The following is a 16,052-nucleotide window of genomic DNA, read 5'->3' on the forward strand; positions in this document are numbered from 1 at the left end:
GAGGTGGAAGAATCAACCGAGATTGTGCCACTGCACTCCAGTCAGGGAGTGAGTGAGTCCCTGTAGAAAGAAAGGAAAGGAAAGGAAAAAGGAAAGGAGAAAGGGAACTAAAAGAAAAAAAAAAGAGTAGCTCCTCTACTTAGTCTAATCTACTGTCTCCAGATGTAGGCTCTAAAATTATAAGCAAAGGGAGTATAGTAGGCAGAATTCTAAGGAAACTTCCAAGGTTTCTGTTATCTCCCTGTACTCCATTGGGTCAACCCTGCATAATTCCCAGGACTGTGAATATGACAGATTTTGTGTTAAATGCAATGACTGATGTTAACATAAAGAGATTATCTGGTGGGACTGACCTAATCACCTGAGCCTTTTAAAATCATAGTCTTCTCTGGCTGGTTGTAGAAAGGACAGAATATCAGTATGTCCCACTCATCCTTCACTCTCACTGAAAACTGCAGAGAACAGATCGTGGCACTAGCACAATGCCATCTTCCCAGGGAGTCACCCAAACAAAGGCAATGAACAGTAAAATTCATACTCCCAATCATGAACACACTAGCAAAGGTGCAGAACATTTGAGGAGTACCAACACTATGAAATACCTAACAAACTTTAAAGTGGAAGAAACCAAAGTAACATAGTCAACAGCACACTAAGAACAAGACTTTACAACAATTATATACTACCAGCGAAATGAAAACATAAGAAAAGAGTTCTATGGGAAAACTAATTAGAATTCATGGACATGAAAACGTAAATTTTTGAAATAAAAGGAAACTCATTAGATGAGCTGAATGGCAGAGTAGACAAAACCAAAGAATATATTCCAGTGAGCTGGAACATCAGGCCTAGAAATCCTTCCAAAACACAGTAAAAAGAGAGAAAAAGATTTTTTAAAGTACATTACATGCAGAGGTTCTAATATATCAGTCTAATAGGAGTCCTCTTGAGGAGAAAATGTAGAAGCAATATTTGAAGAACTTTTAATTTCAAATGTCCCTAGAATTGAAGATAAGTACTCACATTGAAAGCATTCAGTGGAAACTTAAGCCAGTAAGACAAAACAAAACAACTGAGAAATATTCAAGTGAAGTTCAGAACGTCAAGGACAGAAAAATAGTCCTAAGAGTTATGAGAAAGGAAAGAATTCCTTATAAAACAACAAGATCCAGAACATCACATGTCTCATTAGCAACAATGTAAGTAGGAAGATAATAAAGCAGAACCTTTAAAGTTCTATGGAAAATAAACTTCAAACTTATATTTCCTTATCCAGCCAAATTATCATTCGAGGCTCATTTGCAGCCATAATGAAGTAACAGATCTACCCTCCCATCTTAAACACTAAAAGTCTGAACAAAGCATATGAAATGGTTTTCAAACACTGGACAACAGATAGCACAGGAGAGTGATCCTTGAGAGAAGGGAAACAAAGGTGGTAAACCCAACAGCTGCCCACCTTACTGACTGGCAAGGGTTTCCTGGCTGCAGCACAGAGAGAAGGTAACCAAACAGAGCTTGGCAGTCCCCTTAGTTGAGGAAACATCATTCAGACCTCGGAAAATTGAAGAACACTCAAATTTGCAGGACAGAGTTGCAAAGAAGAAAGAGCTGCATGGGGGAAGGGTGCTGAAGATCTAAAGAGGGTCCCTAGAGCTTCCTGCTAAATGACAAACAGCATATTGTCAATAATACCTGAGGTTCAATCAGGGCTGCAAATGTCTCATGTTTCCAAGAGCCAAACTGAAAAGACCTCCAAATCAATAAAGCATTGGGTATTCAAAAGAGTAGTGCTATAGTAGTGAGGCCAAATTAGCACTAAAGACTGTTCTGTACTGGCCTGGCAAAGCTTACAGCCAAAGCTTACAAGCAAACTTTGAAAGACTCAAACTATTTCCAAGTAACTTAACTGCAATCCCAGAAAAAAGTCCACAAATATTTATAAAATATGCAACGCTTGGTATCCAACTACAAATTACCAGACATGTAAAGAAAAAAGATGACCCCAATTAGGGAAAAAAATCAATCAACAGAGACTCAGAAATGACAAAGATGGCAGAATTAATAGATAAGGACATGAAAACTGCTATTGTAATTATATTCCGTATGTTTAAGAACATGAAGAAAAGTGGGGGACATGGAAGGTATAAAAACAATCCAAATCAACTTTAACATAAAAAATTCAATCTCTGGCTGGGCACAGTGGTTCACGTCTGTAATCTCAGCAATTTGGGAGGCTGAGGCTGGCAGATCACCTGAGGTCAGGAGTTCGAGATCAGCCTGGCCAACATGGTGAAACCCCATCTCTACTAAAAAATACAAAAAAATTAGCCGGCTATGGTGGCACATGCCTGTAATCCCAGCTGCTCGGGAGGCTGAGGCAAAAGAATCTCCTGAACCCAGGAAGCAGAGGTTGCAGCGAGCGGAGATCATGTCTCTGCACTTCAGCCTGGGCAACAAGAGCGAAAACTCTGTCTCAAAAAATAAACAAACAAAAACCAATTTCTGAGATGGAAAACATATAATGTCTGTATAGAATTAACAGACATAGCAGAAGATTAATGCACTTGAAGACACAGCAATAGAACAACCCAAAATGAAACACACAGAGAAAAAAAAAAGACTGAACAAAATAGAGAGCATCATCAGTGAATGGTTAGTAGTGTACAAAGTGGTCTAATATATGTGTACCAGAGACCTAGAAGAGGGAGAGAGGCAAACAGAAAAACATTTTTTGAGGAAATAATGGGCCAGACGCAGTGGGCTCACGTCTGTAATCCCAGCACTTTGGGAGGCCGAGGCAGATGGATCATCTGAGGTCAGGAGTTTGAGACCAGCCTGGCCAACAAGGTGAAGCCCTGTCTCTACTAAAAATACAAAATATTAGCCCAGCGTGGTGACGGACGCCTGGAATCCCAGCTACTCAGAAGGCTGAGGCAGGAGAATCACTTGAACCCGGGAGGCGGAGGTTGCAGTGAGCCGAGATTGCGCCACTGCATTCCAGCCTGGGCAACAAGAGTTAAACTCCGTGTCAAAAAAAAAAAAAAAAAAAGAAAAGAAAAAGAAATAATGGATGAAAAATTTCCAGATTTGATGAAAATCATAAACCACAGATCTGAGAAGCTCAATGAACCCCTATACAAAATAAACATGAAGAAAACTACACAAGGCAGGGTGCAGTGGCTCATGTCTGTAATCACAGCACTTTCGGAGGCCAAGGCAGATGGATCACCTGAGGTCTGGAGTTCAAGACCAGCCTGGCCAACATGGTGAAACCCCATCTTTACTAAAAAAATACAAAACTTAGATGGGCATGGTGGTACACACCTGTGATCTTAGCTACTTGGGAGGCTGAGGCATGAGAATCACTTGAGCCAGGGAGGTAGAGGTTGCACTGACCCAAGATCACGCCACTGCACTCTAGCCTGGGTGACAGAGTGAGAGTTTGTCTCAAAAAAAAAAAAAAAAATACACAAACCACATCATAATCAAATTGATTCTAGTGATAAAGAGAAAAATTTTAAAGTAGAGAAAAAAGATACATTATATCCCAAGGAAAAAGATAAGAATGAATGCTTAGTTCTTGTCAGAAACAGGGCAAGCCAGAGGTAAAAAGTTTCAACCTATAATACAATATCCAGTCAAAATATTTGTTAACAACAAAAGCAAAATACTTTTTCAGACATACAAATGCTAATCAAATTCACCAGCAGACCACCATTACAAATTATCATTCAAGTGTGAGGACAAAATAAGAGCATTTTCCAACAAATCTTGGAAAGTTCCTCTAAAAAAAAATTACCAGATTCTCCAGCATGAAAAAAAATAAACTGAGGGGGGAATAGTAAGACATAAGGAATGATGTTGAGAAAATAAATTAGTAAATTTCGGTAAGCCTACCAATTCTTTTAAAAATATTTTAAGTAAAAATCTGTAACCAAAATTCCAGCTGCTATTAACATGGGAGATATGAGCAAAGGAAAAGGCTGGAGGTTCTCATCTACTATCTAGAGGAAAGATACAAATACAGATTAATTCCGGATGTAGAAAAACAAATTGAAGTATCTGTGTTAACAATATAAAGGGTAACTGTTCAAAAATTTTAACTATGTTTCTATGACATTGTTTCAAAGAAAAAACATACTATATTGAACTACATTAACTCACAAAGATACCACTTACGAACTTACAACAGATATGTAATAAGTCTAATTAAAATATATTACCATCTAATTAACCTATTTCTTATATGAGTGTGCTGCTTCATGGGTTGCTGAGTGGACAGACATAATCATCAGTTGTTCTGTAGACAAAATGTCAAAAGGCATTTGTGTACCTCTACAAATCAAACTATGAAGAGTTTTAACTACCTCAAATCCTGTTAAATACCAAAGAGAAAACAAAGAGTTTTAATGATTGAAATGATTACCTAAAAACTTAATATTTTCTTGGATACATAACTTAATTTAGTTAAATGGCATAACTGGAGACTTTACTAAAATTCTACTTCTAATTTGCTTTTGAGCAAATGCATAGTTTACATATATACTTACCCAAATACTTATTTCCCATTTTTCTTCTAAAATTCTTTGCCACTTAAAAGTATGTAAAACCAAAAGCATATTGGGGGAAAAAAAACATGCAGCAATCCAAGAACTTATTTCTTTAATATATCTGGGTTGCTATACCCATTTCTACTCTTTTAAAGGAAGGATACAGGTATGAACTTACTCCCAATTAACCAAAGCAACAATAGAATTCCACCCCTGGTATAAAAGATAGCAAAAGAGAAGGTAAATGAGTTAAGATATCACAATTTTATACTCTGCAAATGACTTCTGAGTATCTTTACTGCCTCTTATTATGCCTAGATTGTTAGACTGTCATTCTTTTTACTTACACTTACCTTATTCCAGACCTTCACTTGGAATACTAATACATTCAAAATCTCAGAAACAAACAAACAAAATTCATACCATATGTCCTTCGGCTCGAGCTTTATTCTGCATAGCTTCCCGTTTTCGCTGCAGGAACTCTTCTACTTGTTTAGCTCTTTCTACAGCTAGCTGCCCTTTTTGCCTAATTTGAACAAATCATAAAGTCAGCCATCCTGAACAGAAAATATTCTAAAAAGTTAAAAATTACATTTATCCTAAATTTTTTTTTCATTTCAGAATATGAAGGCTGATGAAACACTATCTCTGTAATGAAGAAATCACTATATATATATTGACATCTACTACCTAAATCACATTCTTTATTATTTTCAATACAAGTAAAATCTATAATTCTACTCTAAGTCTTCACAAGACAGTTTCTTTTATATTTATTTGATCTATTCTACTTATTTAAACATACAATTATTTTAGATACACTTAATTACGGAAGAATCTGAGAAGTTTCCAAGTTTATTTCAGAACTCTGTATCAAATATAATAAGAATCTTAGCAGCGAAGTCAAATAAAAGCAGTACAGCAGCAATTTAAAAAATTAACAAAAAGAACAAATGCTTTAAGTATGAATTTTCAAAAATACAGTAAAAAGCTATGTTTGAATTCCCTAAATATCAAAACTATAAAAAAGTAAAGTGGATAGATTAGGGAAAAGATTAAAAACAGTTATTTGTTTTAATCTTTTCCAATTTTACTTTTGTGTCTTTCTCTGACAATTATGAAAGAATGTAAACATGCTGATCTTAGACTATAAATAAAAAGTATCAATAACAAACACTGATTAAGCATCTACTATATATTGTGTTAGTTACCTTGCTAAGTATGGAAGATAGAAATATAAATAAAACCCAGCCCCAGTAATCAGAGAACTCATAGCATGGCATCAATTGTAGTTAATTTTGGAGGTAAGGAAGAAAGATGAGCAAGTTGTTGGCCGTGTTTCTACTTGTATTTTGGCTAGTAAGGCACAGAAACTTCCTATAAAGGCTTTCTTTGGGACCATAACTAAATTATGTCCTGAAAATTACATGAAATAAATCTCAGTCTCCTAGTAAGATTTGAGCACTTCTGATTTTCATATACCAAATAACTGCTTCTTTTACATTCTTTGGCAACGATTACTAACTGAAACATAAAAATATTTGAAATATGAAACTAAGCTGTAAAACCTAAAAATCTATCATCACATAACTATGAATGACAGTGATCTAAGGTTCATTCACCTCATGTAGTACTTAAAAAAGATTCTTACGAAATTTCCATCATGAGAATTTTCTAGAATTAGATAATCTCTATAGCTGGTTTGAAGGCCTATTACTGTTGCTCTCAGATGTGTCTGGGTAGCTAAATCTTAATCTAGTTTCACATCGCTAAAGCCAGAAATCCACTTCACCAATGCCATGTTAGTTTGAGTAGGCTGAACACAATGAATGAGAAATTTGTTCATGCCTCTGTAGTGTACCTGTGCCATCCCCTAACAGTCCCATTAGCCACTGGAAAATTCTGAGATTAATAACGCATATCTGTTCTGAATGCAATTTATCTCCTGCATATATCAATGTAAGGCTATATCCTGCTTTGCTATATAGCCCCATTTATATAAGGCTGGGCCTAAGGAAGGCAGATAAACCTTCAAATGTGATGCTCTGACATGAGATTAATAAGGTATATCTGGTCAGAATGCAACTTATTTCCTGTATATATCAAAGTAGGACTGTACCCTGTTCTGCCACATCCCCATCTATGTAAGGCTGGGCCTGAGGAGGCAGATAAATCTTCAGGAGTAATGCTCTGACATAAAAATAATAAGGTATATCCGGTCGTAATGCAACTTGTTTCCTGCATATATCAAGGTAAGGCTGTATTCTGTTTTGCTATAGCCCGTCTACGTAAGGCTAGGCCTGAGGAAGGCAGATAAACCTTCAGGTATGATGCTCAGACATGTCATCTAAAACTCTATGGTTACAGATAAGGCACTTTTGGGGGGTCCTGGAAGTTTACACCACCATCTGCAAGTAGACAAGATAGGTGATCTCTCTGCTGTGTATCCTGATTGTATCAACTTCCTTCTCTAACTTTTACGGAAGTAAAGCATGTTTGACTTCCCATCTTAAGATGCTTTCTGTGTCCAGTGATTGTTAGCCTGAACTTACAATTGGCATAGGTTAAACAGCGGTTGCACAGAATTGTTTACTAAGAACCTGGTCATCTGTATAACAGCTTTGATTTATAGATTTTCACACCATTTATGCATATATAACACTACTTGCTCTATGTATTTATATGATTTATAAATTTTGCTTCATTGAACAGCTGCTTCCTACGCTGGCTTAAATAAGCAGGTTTACATTACTGGCTACTTTCAAACACAAACTTAATAACTGTAGTGCTTTTGTTTAACACTAATTCTTTTTTCCTATAATTTATTAAACAAATATTCAGTGTCAACTATTTGCCACATTATATCTGCCAAAAGATATAAAGATGAATAAAACAGAGTTCCAGGGAGGCAAGGTTGGTTCAACATATGAAAATCAGCGTAATACATATATTAATAGAATAAAAGACAAAATCAATTTTATGGCTCCTTACACTGTTTAAAAACCTATAAAATCTGTGTCCTTATTTTTCATATGCATTAGTGTTTACTACTTCACATACGCCAAAAATAGTCCATAACCCACATGCTTAGTCCTCTCTAAAGTAATACAACTCTACTAAACTATGGGCATAAACTACGCTTGTGCTGGGATCATGGGGATTAAGAGAAAACAGTCAGTTTACTTCTTGATAGTAATTTTCTTCATTAAACACTATTAAGAATTCACATGAGCATGCTCTGTTTTACAAAAATTAGACTATTTCTTTTGAGTTCCAGAATTATACCACTTAAAATCAGTAAAACACTGACCCTGATTAAGGATAAGAGGATGATAATATAAATGCAAATATAGTAAGAAATTAGAATTGGATAGTAAAACACAAAGACATTAAAATGGACTAAAAAGTATAATGTAACAGGATAAGGGACATCAAACAAAGAGATAACTGAAGTATAGTGTTCTTTTATCAAGAAATAATTATTCCAAGACAACCTTTCCTTTTTTTTTTTTTAGCCCTGACAAGAGAAGGGGAGGAAAAGGGAGTAAGTTATTTTCTTTCCTTTTCTTATTGTAAACACATGAATAAGCAACAAGATTTGGCTGGGAACTGCATGCCTCACATCCATGGTTCAAATTCTTTACTGATAAAGAAAATTTAAAACTTCTCAAGGATAAAGTTGAAGACAACATAAAAATAAGTAGCACTCTAGGTAACAGAGATAATCTGAGAAATAAAAATGAGTAATATGGTATTGGGCAGAAGAGATGGGGTGGTACAGGATTACTGAGATGAAAAAATGATGTAGAAGGGTTTATTCATTTAGCTTCCTCTTAAGGGGCATGTCTATGTAATAGAACGAAACTGTTGTTAGTTTTATCCAAATTAAATGAAGCAGCACAGACAGAAGGACTTGGAAAAAGTAAAAGCACCATAAAAACACAAATGTTAGGTGGCAGTCCGTAATTTATTAAAAAGTGGCTTCAGCCATTTGAACAGTACATGGCTTGAGCTTATAATATTAAAAATCCTAACAGAAGAGGTATGTTATTAAGAAATTGCATATAAGCAAAGTAGACTGGTCAGAGTTACTGATAAGAAAGGAAGAGGAAAAATAACTACTACCATAAAGAAGAAACAGGCAAATATAGGTGATTATGAAGAAAAGAGAATCTGAAAGAGTCTTAGATGACTACAGATTTCAGTTTGCTGATTCAGTTTGAATCATGGAAAGGAATGAATCAAGAATGAAAATGACATACAAATTATAATAATCAGAAATTGTGACAGCGTGCAGAGAAAATGTCCTATAATGCCAGTGACCACTAAACAGTACAAGACAAAAGAACCATTCAGATTGGAAGCAACCTTCGGTATCAACTAGTCCAAGTTTTCATTGAATAAAATATTCCCATATTCCCATCTAAATACCCCATGACACACTGTCATTTCAACCTCTGGTTAATACTTCCAGTTTGAAGATGTTCATTAAATCCCACGATGATCCAACCTTTGAACAGTCCTCATATCTGACCGAAATGTGTCTTTATATTTCCACCCTGGGTCTAGTTCCTCTTTTACATGACAAGTCAGTCAATTCTTCCAAGTTTGCTCCTTTAACCATGATTTCTTTAATGATGGTTAAATTCCCAGACTCTTTTTGTTTTATTACACTTTAAGTTCTGGGGTACATGTGCAAAACGTGCAGATTACATAGGTATACACATGCCATGGAGGTTTGCTGTATCCATCAACCTGTCATCTACATTAGGTGTTTCTCCAGATGCTATCCATCCCCTAGCCCCCGACCGGCCCCAGTGTGTGATGTTCCCCTTCGTGTGTCCATGTGTTCTCATTGTTCAACTCCCACTTATGAGTGAGAACATGTGGTGTTTGGTTGTCTGTTCTTGTGTTAGTTTGCTGAGAATGATGGTTACCATGTCCCTGCAAAGGACATGAACTCATTCTTTTTTATGGCTGCATAGTATTCCATGGTATATATGTGCCACATTTTCTTTATCCAGTCTATCCTGATGGGCATTTGGGTTGGTTCCAAGTCTTTGCTATTGTGAATAGTGCCACAATAAACATACATATGCATGTGTCTTTATAGCAGAATGATTTATAATCCTTTGGGTATATACCCAGTAATGGGATTGCTGGGTCAAATGGCATTTCTAGTTCTAGATCCTTGAGGAATCGCCACACTGTCTTCCACAATGGTTGAACTAATTTACACTCCCACCAACAGTGTAAAAGCATTCCTATTTCTCTACATCCTCTCCAGCATCTGTTCTTTCCTGACTTTTTAATTATCACCATTCTAACTGGTGTGAGATGGTATCTCATTGTGGTTTTGATTTGCATTTCTTTAGTGACCAGTGATGAAGAGCTTTTTTTTTTCATGTTTGTTGACTGCATAAATGTCTTCTTTTGAGAAGTGTTTGTTCATATCCTTTGCCCGCTTATTGATGGGGTTTTTTTTTTGTAAATTTATTTGTAGATTCTGGATATTAGCCCTTTGTCAGATGAATAGATTGCAAAATTTTTCTCCCATTCTGTAGGTTGCCTGTTCACTCTGATGATAGTTGCTTTTGCTGTGCAGAAGCTCTTTAGTTTAATTAGATCCCATTTGTCAATTTTATTTTTAGTTGCCATTGTTTTGGGTGTTTTAGTCATGAAGTCTTTGACCATGCCTATGTCCTGAATGGTTTTGGCTAGGTTTTCTTCTAGGGTTTTTAGGGTTTTAGGTCTTATGTTTAAATCTTTAATCCATCTTGAGTTAATTTTTGTATAAGATGTAAGGAGGGGATCCAGTCTCAGCTTTCTGCATATGGCTAGCCAGTTTTCCCAACACCATTTATTAAATAGGGAATCCTTTCCCCACCACTTGTTTATCGGGTTTGTTAAAGAGCAGATGGTTGTAGATGTGTGGCGTTATTTCTAAGGCCTCTGTTCTGTTCCATTGGTCTATATATCTGTTTTGGTACCAGTACCATGCTGTTTTGGTTACCGTACCCTTGTAGTATAGTTTGAAGTCAGGTAGCAGGATGCCTCCAGCTTTGTTCTCCTTGCTTAGGATTGTCTTGGCTATGTGGGCTCTTTTTTGGTTCCATACGAAATTTAAAGTAGTTTATGCTAATTCTGTGAAGAAAGTCAATGGTAGCTTGATGGGGATAGCATTGAATCTATAAATTACTTTGGGCAGTATAGTCATTTTCACAATATTGGTTCTTCCTATCCATGAGCATGGAATGTTTTTCCATTTGTTTCTGTCCTCTCTTATTTCCTTGAGCAGTAGTTTGTAGTTCTCCTTGAAGAGGTCCTTCACATCCCTTGTAAGTTGGATTCCCAGGTATTTTATTCTCTTTGTAGCAATTGTGAATGGGAGTTGACTCATAATTTGGCTGTTTGTCTGTTATTGCTGTATAGGGATGCTTGTGATTTTTGCATATTGATTTTGTATGCTGAGACTTTGCTGAAGTTGCTTATCAGCTTAAGGAGATTTTGGGCTGAGATGATGGGATTTTCTAAATATACAATCCATGTTATCTGCAAACAGAGACAATTTGACTTCCTCTCTTCCTATTGGAATACCCTTTATTTCTATCTCTTGCCTGATTGCCCTGGCCAGAACTTCCAATGATATGTTGAATAGGAGTGGTGAGAGAGGGTATCCTTGTCTTGTGCTGGTTTTCAAAGGGAATGCTTCCAGTTTCTGTCCATTATGATATTGGCTGTGGGTTTGTCATAAATAGCTCTTATTATTTTAAGATCTGTTCCATCAATGCCTAGTTATTATTTGGAAAGTAGGGCTGTTAAATTTTGTCAAAGGCCTTTTCTGCATCTATTGAGATAATCATGGGGTTTTTGTCATTAGTTCTGTTTATGTGACGGATTATGTTTATTGATTTGTGGATGTTGAACCAGCCTTGCCTCCCAGGGATGAAGCCAACTTGATCATGGTGGATAAGCTTTTTGATGTGCTGCTGGACTCAGTTTGCCAGTATTTTATTGAGGATTTTTGCAACAATGTTCATCAGGGATATTGGTCTAAAATTCTCTTTTTTTGCTGTGTCTCTGCCCGGCTTTGGTATCAGGATGATGTTGGCCTCATAAAATGAGCTAGGGAGGATTCCCTCTTTTTCTATTGTTTGCAATAGTTTCAGAAGGAATGGTACCAGCTCCTCTTTGTATCTCTGGTAGAATTCGGCTGTGAATCCATCTGGTCATGGTTTTTTTTTTTTTTTTTTTTTTTTTTTTTTTTGCTTGGTAGGCTATTAATTACTGCCTCAATTTCAGAACTTGTTATTGGTCTATTCAGGGATTTGACTTCTTCCTGGTTTAGTCTTGGGAGGGTGTATGTGTCCAGGAATTTATCCATTTCTTCTAGATTTTCTAGTTTATTTGTGTAGAGGTATTTATAGTATTCTCTGATGGTAGTTTGTATTTCTGTGGGATCAATGGTGATACCCCCTTTATCATTTTTTATTGCATCTATTTGATTCTTCTCTCTTTTCTTCATTAGTCTTGCTAGTGATCTATCAATTTTGTTGATCTTTAAAAAAAAAACAGCCCCTGGATTCATTGATTTTTTGAAGGGTTTTTTGTGTCTCTATCTCCTTCAGTTCTGCTCTGATCTTAGTTATTTCTTGTCTTCTAGCTTTTGAATTTGTTTGCTCTTGCTTCTCTGATTCTTCTAATTGTGATGTTAGGGTGTCAATTATAGATCTTTCCTGCTTTCTCCTGTGGGCATTTAGTGCTATAAATTTCCCTCTACACACTGCTTTAAATGTGTCCCAGAGATTCTGGTACGTTGTGTCTTTGTTCTCATTGGTTTCAAATAATTTATTTATTTCTGCCTTAATTTCTTTATTTACCCAGTAGTCATTCAGGAGCAGGTTGTTCAGTTTTCATGGAGTTGTGCGATTTTGAGTGAGTTTCTTAATCCTGAGTTCTAATTTGATTGCACTGTGGTCTGAGACTCTTTGTTATGATTTCCATTCTTTTGCATTTGCTGAGGAGTGTTTTACTTCCAATTACGTGGTCAATTTTAGAATAAATGCTATGTGGTGCTGAGAAGAATGTATACCCTGTTGATTTGGGGTGGAGAGTTCTGTAGATGTCTATTAGGTCCGCTCAGTCCAGAGCTGAGTTCAAGTCCTGGATATCCTTGTTAATTTTGTGTCTCATTGATCTAATATTGACAGTGGGGTGTTAAAGTCTCCCACTACTGTGTGAGAGTCTATGTCTCTTTTTAGGTCACTAAGAACTTGCTTTATGAATCTGGGTGCTCCTGTATTGGGTATGTATATATTTAGGATAGTTAGCTCTTCTTGTTGCATTGATCCCTTTACCATTATGCAATGCCCTTCTTTGTCTCTTTTGATCTTTGTTGGTTTAAAGTCTGTTTTATCAGAGACTAGGATTGCAACCCCTGCTTTTTTTGTTTTCCATTTGCTTGGTAAATATTCCTCCATCCCTTTATTTTGAGCCTACACGTGTCTTTGCACATGAGATGGGTCTCCTGAATACAGCACACTGATGGGTCTTGACTCTTTATCCAATTTGCCAGTCTGTGTCTGTTAATGCAGCATTTAGCCCATTTACATTTAAGGCTAATATTGTTATGTGTGAATTAGATCCTGCCATTATGATGCTAGCTGGTTATTTTGCCCATTAGTTGATGCAGTTTCTTCATAGTGTCTATGGTGTTTACATTTTGATATACTTTTGCAGTGGCTGGTACCAGTTGTTCCTTTCCATGTTTAGTGCTTCCTTCAGGAGCTCTTGTAAGGCAAGCCTGGTGGAGACAAGATCTCCTAGCATTTTCTTTTCTGTAAGAATTTTATTTCTCCTTCACTTATGAAGCTTAGTTTGGCTGGATATGAAATTCTGGGTTGAAAATTATTTTCTTGAAGAATGTTGAATATTGACCCCCACTCTCTTCTGGCTTGTAGGGTTTCTGCAGAGAGATCGGCTGTTAGTCCGATGGGCTTCCCTTTACCGGTAACTTGACCTTTCTCTCTGGCGGCTCTTAACATTTTTTCCTTCATTTCAACCTTGGTGCGTCTGACAATTATGTGTCTTGGGGTTGCTGATCTCAAGGAGTATCTTTGTGGTGTTCTCTATACTTCCTGAATTTGAATGCTGGTCTGCCTTGCTAGGTTGCAGAAGTTCTCCTGGATTATATCCTGGAGAGTGTTTTCCAAGTTGGTTTCATTCTCCCCGTCACTTTCAGGTACACCAATCAAACGTAGATTTGGTCTTTTCGCATACTCCCATATTTCTTGGAGGCTTTGTTCGTTTCTTTTCACTTTTTTCTCTAATCTTGTCTTCTCGCTTTATTTCATTGAGTTGATCTTCAATCTCTGATATCCTTTTCCACTTGATTGATTCGGCTATTGTTACTTGTGTATGCTTCACGAAGTTCTCATGCAGTGTTTTTCAGCTCCATCAGGTCATTTATGTTCTTCTTTAAACTGGTTATTCTAGTTAGCAATTTGTCTAACCTTTTCTCAAGGTTCTTAGCTTCCTTGCATTGGGTTAGAACATGTTCCTTTAGCTCAAAGGAGTTTGTTATTACCCACCTCCTGAAGCCTACTTCTGTCAATTCATCAAACTCATTCTCTGTCCAGTTTTGTTCCCTTGCTGTCAAGGAGTTGTGATCCTTTGGAGGAGAAGAGGCGTTTTGGTTTTTGGAATTTTCAGCCTTTTTGCGCTGGTTTCTCCCCATCTTTGTGGATTTATCCACCTTTGGTCTCTGAAGTTGGCGACCTTCAGATGGGGTCTCTGAGTGTATGTCCTTTTTGATACTATTCCTTTCTGTTTGTTAGTCTTCCTTCTAACAGTCAGAGCCCTCTGCTGCAGGTCTGCTGGAATTTGCTAGAGGTCCACTCCAGACTGTGTTCGCCTGGGTATCACTGGCAGAGGCTGAAGAACAGCAAAGATTGCTGCCTGTTCCTTCCTCTGGAAGCTTCGTCCCAAAGGGGCACCCGCCAGATGCCAGCCAGATCTCTCCTGTATGAGGTGTCTGTCGGCCCCTACTGGGGAGGTGTCTCCCAGTCAGGATACACAGGGGTCAGGGACCCACTTGAGGAGGCCCACTGTCCCTTATCAGAGCTCAAACTCTGTGCTGGGAGATCTGCTGCTCTCTTCAGAGCTGCCAAGCAGGGACGTTTAAGTCTGCTGAAGCTGTGCCCACAATTGCCCCTTCCCCCAGGTGCTCTGTCCCAGGGAGGTGGGGGTTTTATCTATAAGACCCTGATTGGGGCTACTGCCTTTTTTTCAAAGATGCCCTGCCCAGAGGGGAGGGAATCTAGAAAGGCAGTCTGGCTACAGTGGCTTTGATGAGCTGCGGTGGGCTCCTCCCAGTTCAAACTTCCCAGTGGCTTTGTTTACACCGTGAGGGTAAAACCACCTACTCAAGCCTCAGCAATGGTGGACACCCCTCCCCCCTCCAAGCTACAGTGTCCCAGGTAGAGTTCAGACTGCTGTGCCGGCATCCAGAATTTCAAGCCAGTGGATCTGAGCTTGCTGGGCTCTGTGGGGGTGGGACCCACCAAGCCAGACCACTTGGCTGCCTGGCTTCAGCCCCCTTTCTAGGGGAGTGAACAGTTATGTCTCACTGGCGTTCCAGGTGCCACTAGGGTATGAAAAAAAACTCCTTTGGCTACCTCGGTGTCTGCCCAAACGGCAGCCCAGTTTTGTGCTGGAAACCCAGGGCCCTGGTGGCATAGGGACTGGAGGGAATCTCCTGGTCTGTGGGTTGTGAAGACCATCGGAAAAGCACAGTATCTGGGCCAGAGTGCACGGTACAGTTCCTAATGGCTTCCCTTGGCTAGGAGAGGGAGTTCTCCAAACCCTGGTGTTCCTGGGTGAGGTGACACCCCACCCTGCTTCAGCTCGCCCTCCTTGGGCTGTACCCACTGTCCAACCAGTTCCAATGAGATGAACTGGGTACCTCAGTTGGAAATACAGGAATCACACGCCTTCTGTGCCGATCTTGTTGGGAGCTACAGACCAGAGCTGTTCCTATTCGGCCATCTTGCCAGCTGCCCATCTTTTGTTTTTGTTTGAGACAGAATTTTGCTCTTGTCGCCAAGGCTGGAGTGCAATGGCGTGATCTCGGTTCACTGCAACCTCTGCCTCCTGGGTTCAAGCAATTCTCCTGCCTCAGCCTCCCAAGTAGCTGGGATTACAGGCATGCGCCACCATGCCTGGCTAATTTTTGTATTTTTAGTAGAGACAGGGTTTTGCCACGTTGGCCAGGCTAGTCTTGAACTCCTGACATCAGGTGATCCGCCTGCCTCGGCCTCCCAAAGTGCTGGGATTACAGGTGTAAGCTATGACACCTGGTCTTTTTTTGTTTGTTTAAGACGGAGTCTCACTCTGTCACCCAGGCTGGAGTGCAGTGGCGTGATCTCAGCTCACTGCCACCTCCGCTTCCCAGGTTCAAGTGATTCTCCTGCCTCAGCCTCCTGAGTTGCTGAGATTACA

General features: G+C 38.5%; 1 protein-coding gene across 13 annotated transcripts in view; it reads right to left on the bottom strand.

Annotated features, from left to right (window-relative positions):
* Positions 1-16,052, bottom strand: part of NEK1 (NIMA related kinase 1) — a 214,055-nt gene that overhangs the window by 133,288 nt on the left and 64,715 nt on the right. For all 13 annotated transcript variants that reach the window (XM_057302209.2, XM_063603986.1, XM_055111995.2 and 10 more), the window contains one exon: positions 4,977-5,079. In XM_057302209.2, the coding sequence (XP_057158192.2) occupies positions 4,977-5,079 (103 nt within the window). The remainder of the gene's footprint in view (positions 1-4,976; positions 5,080-16,052) is intronic.

The sequence above is a fragment of the Pan paniscus genome, chromosome 3 (genome assembly GCF_029289425.2).
Source record: "Pan paniscus chromosome 3, NHGRI_mPanPan1-v2.0_pri, whole genome shotgun sequence".
Taxonomy (NCBI): Eukaryota; Metazoa; Chordata; class Mammalia; order Primates; family Hominidae; genus Pan; species Pan paniscus.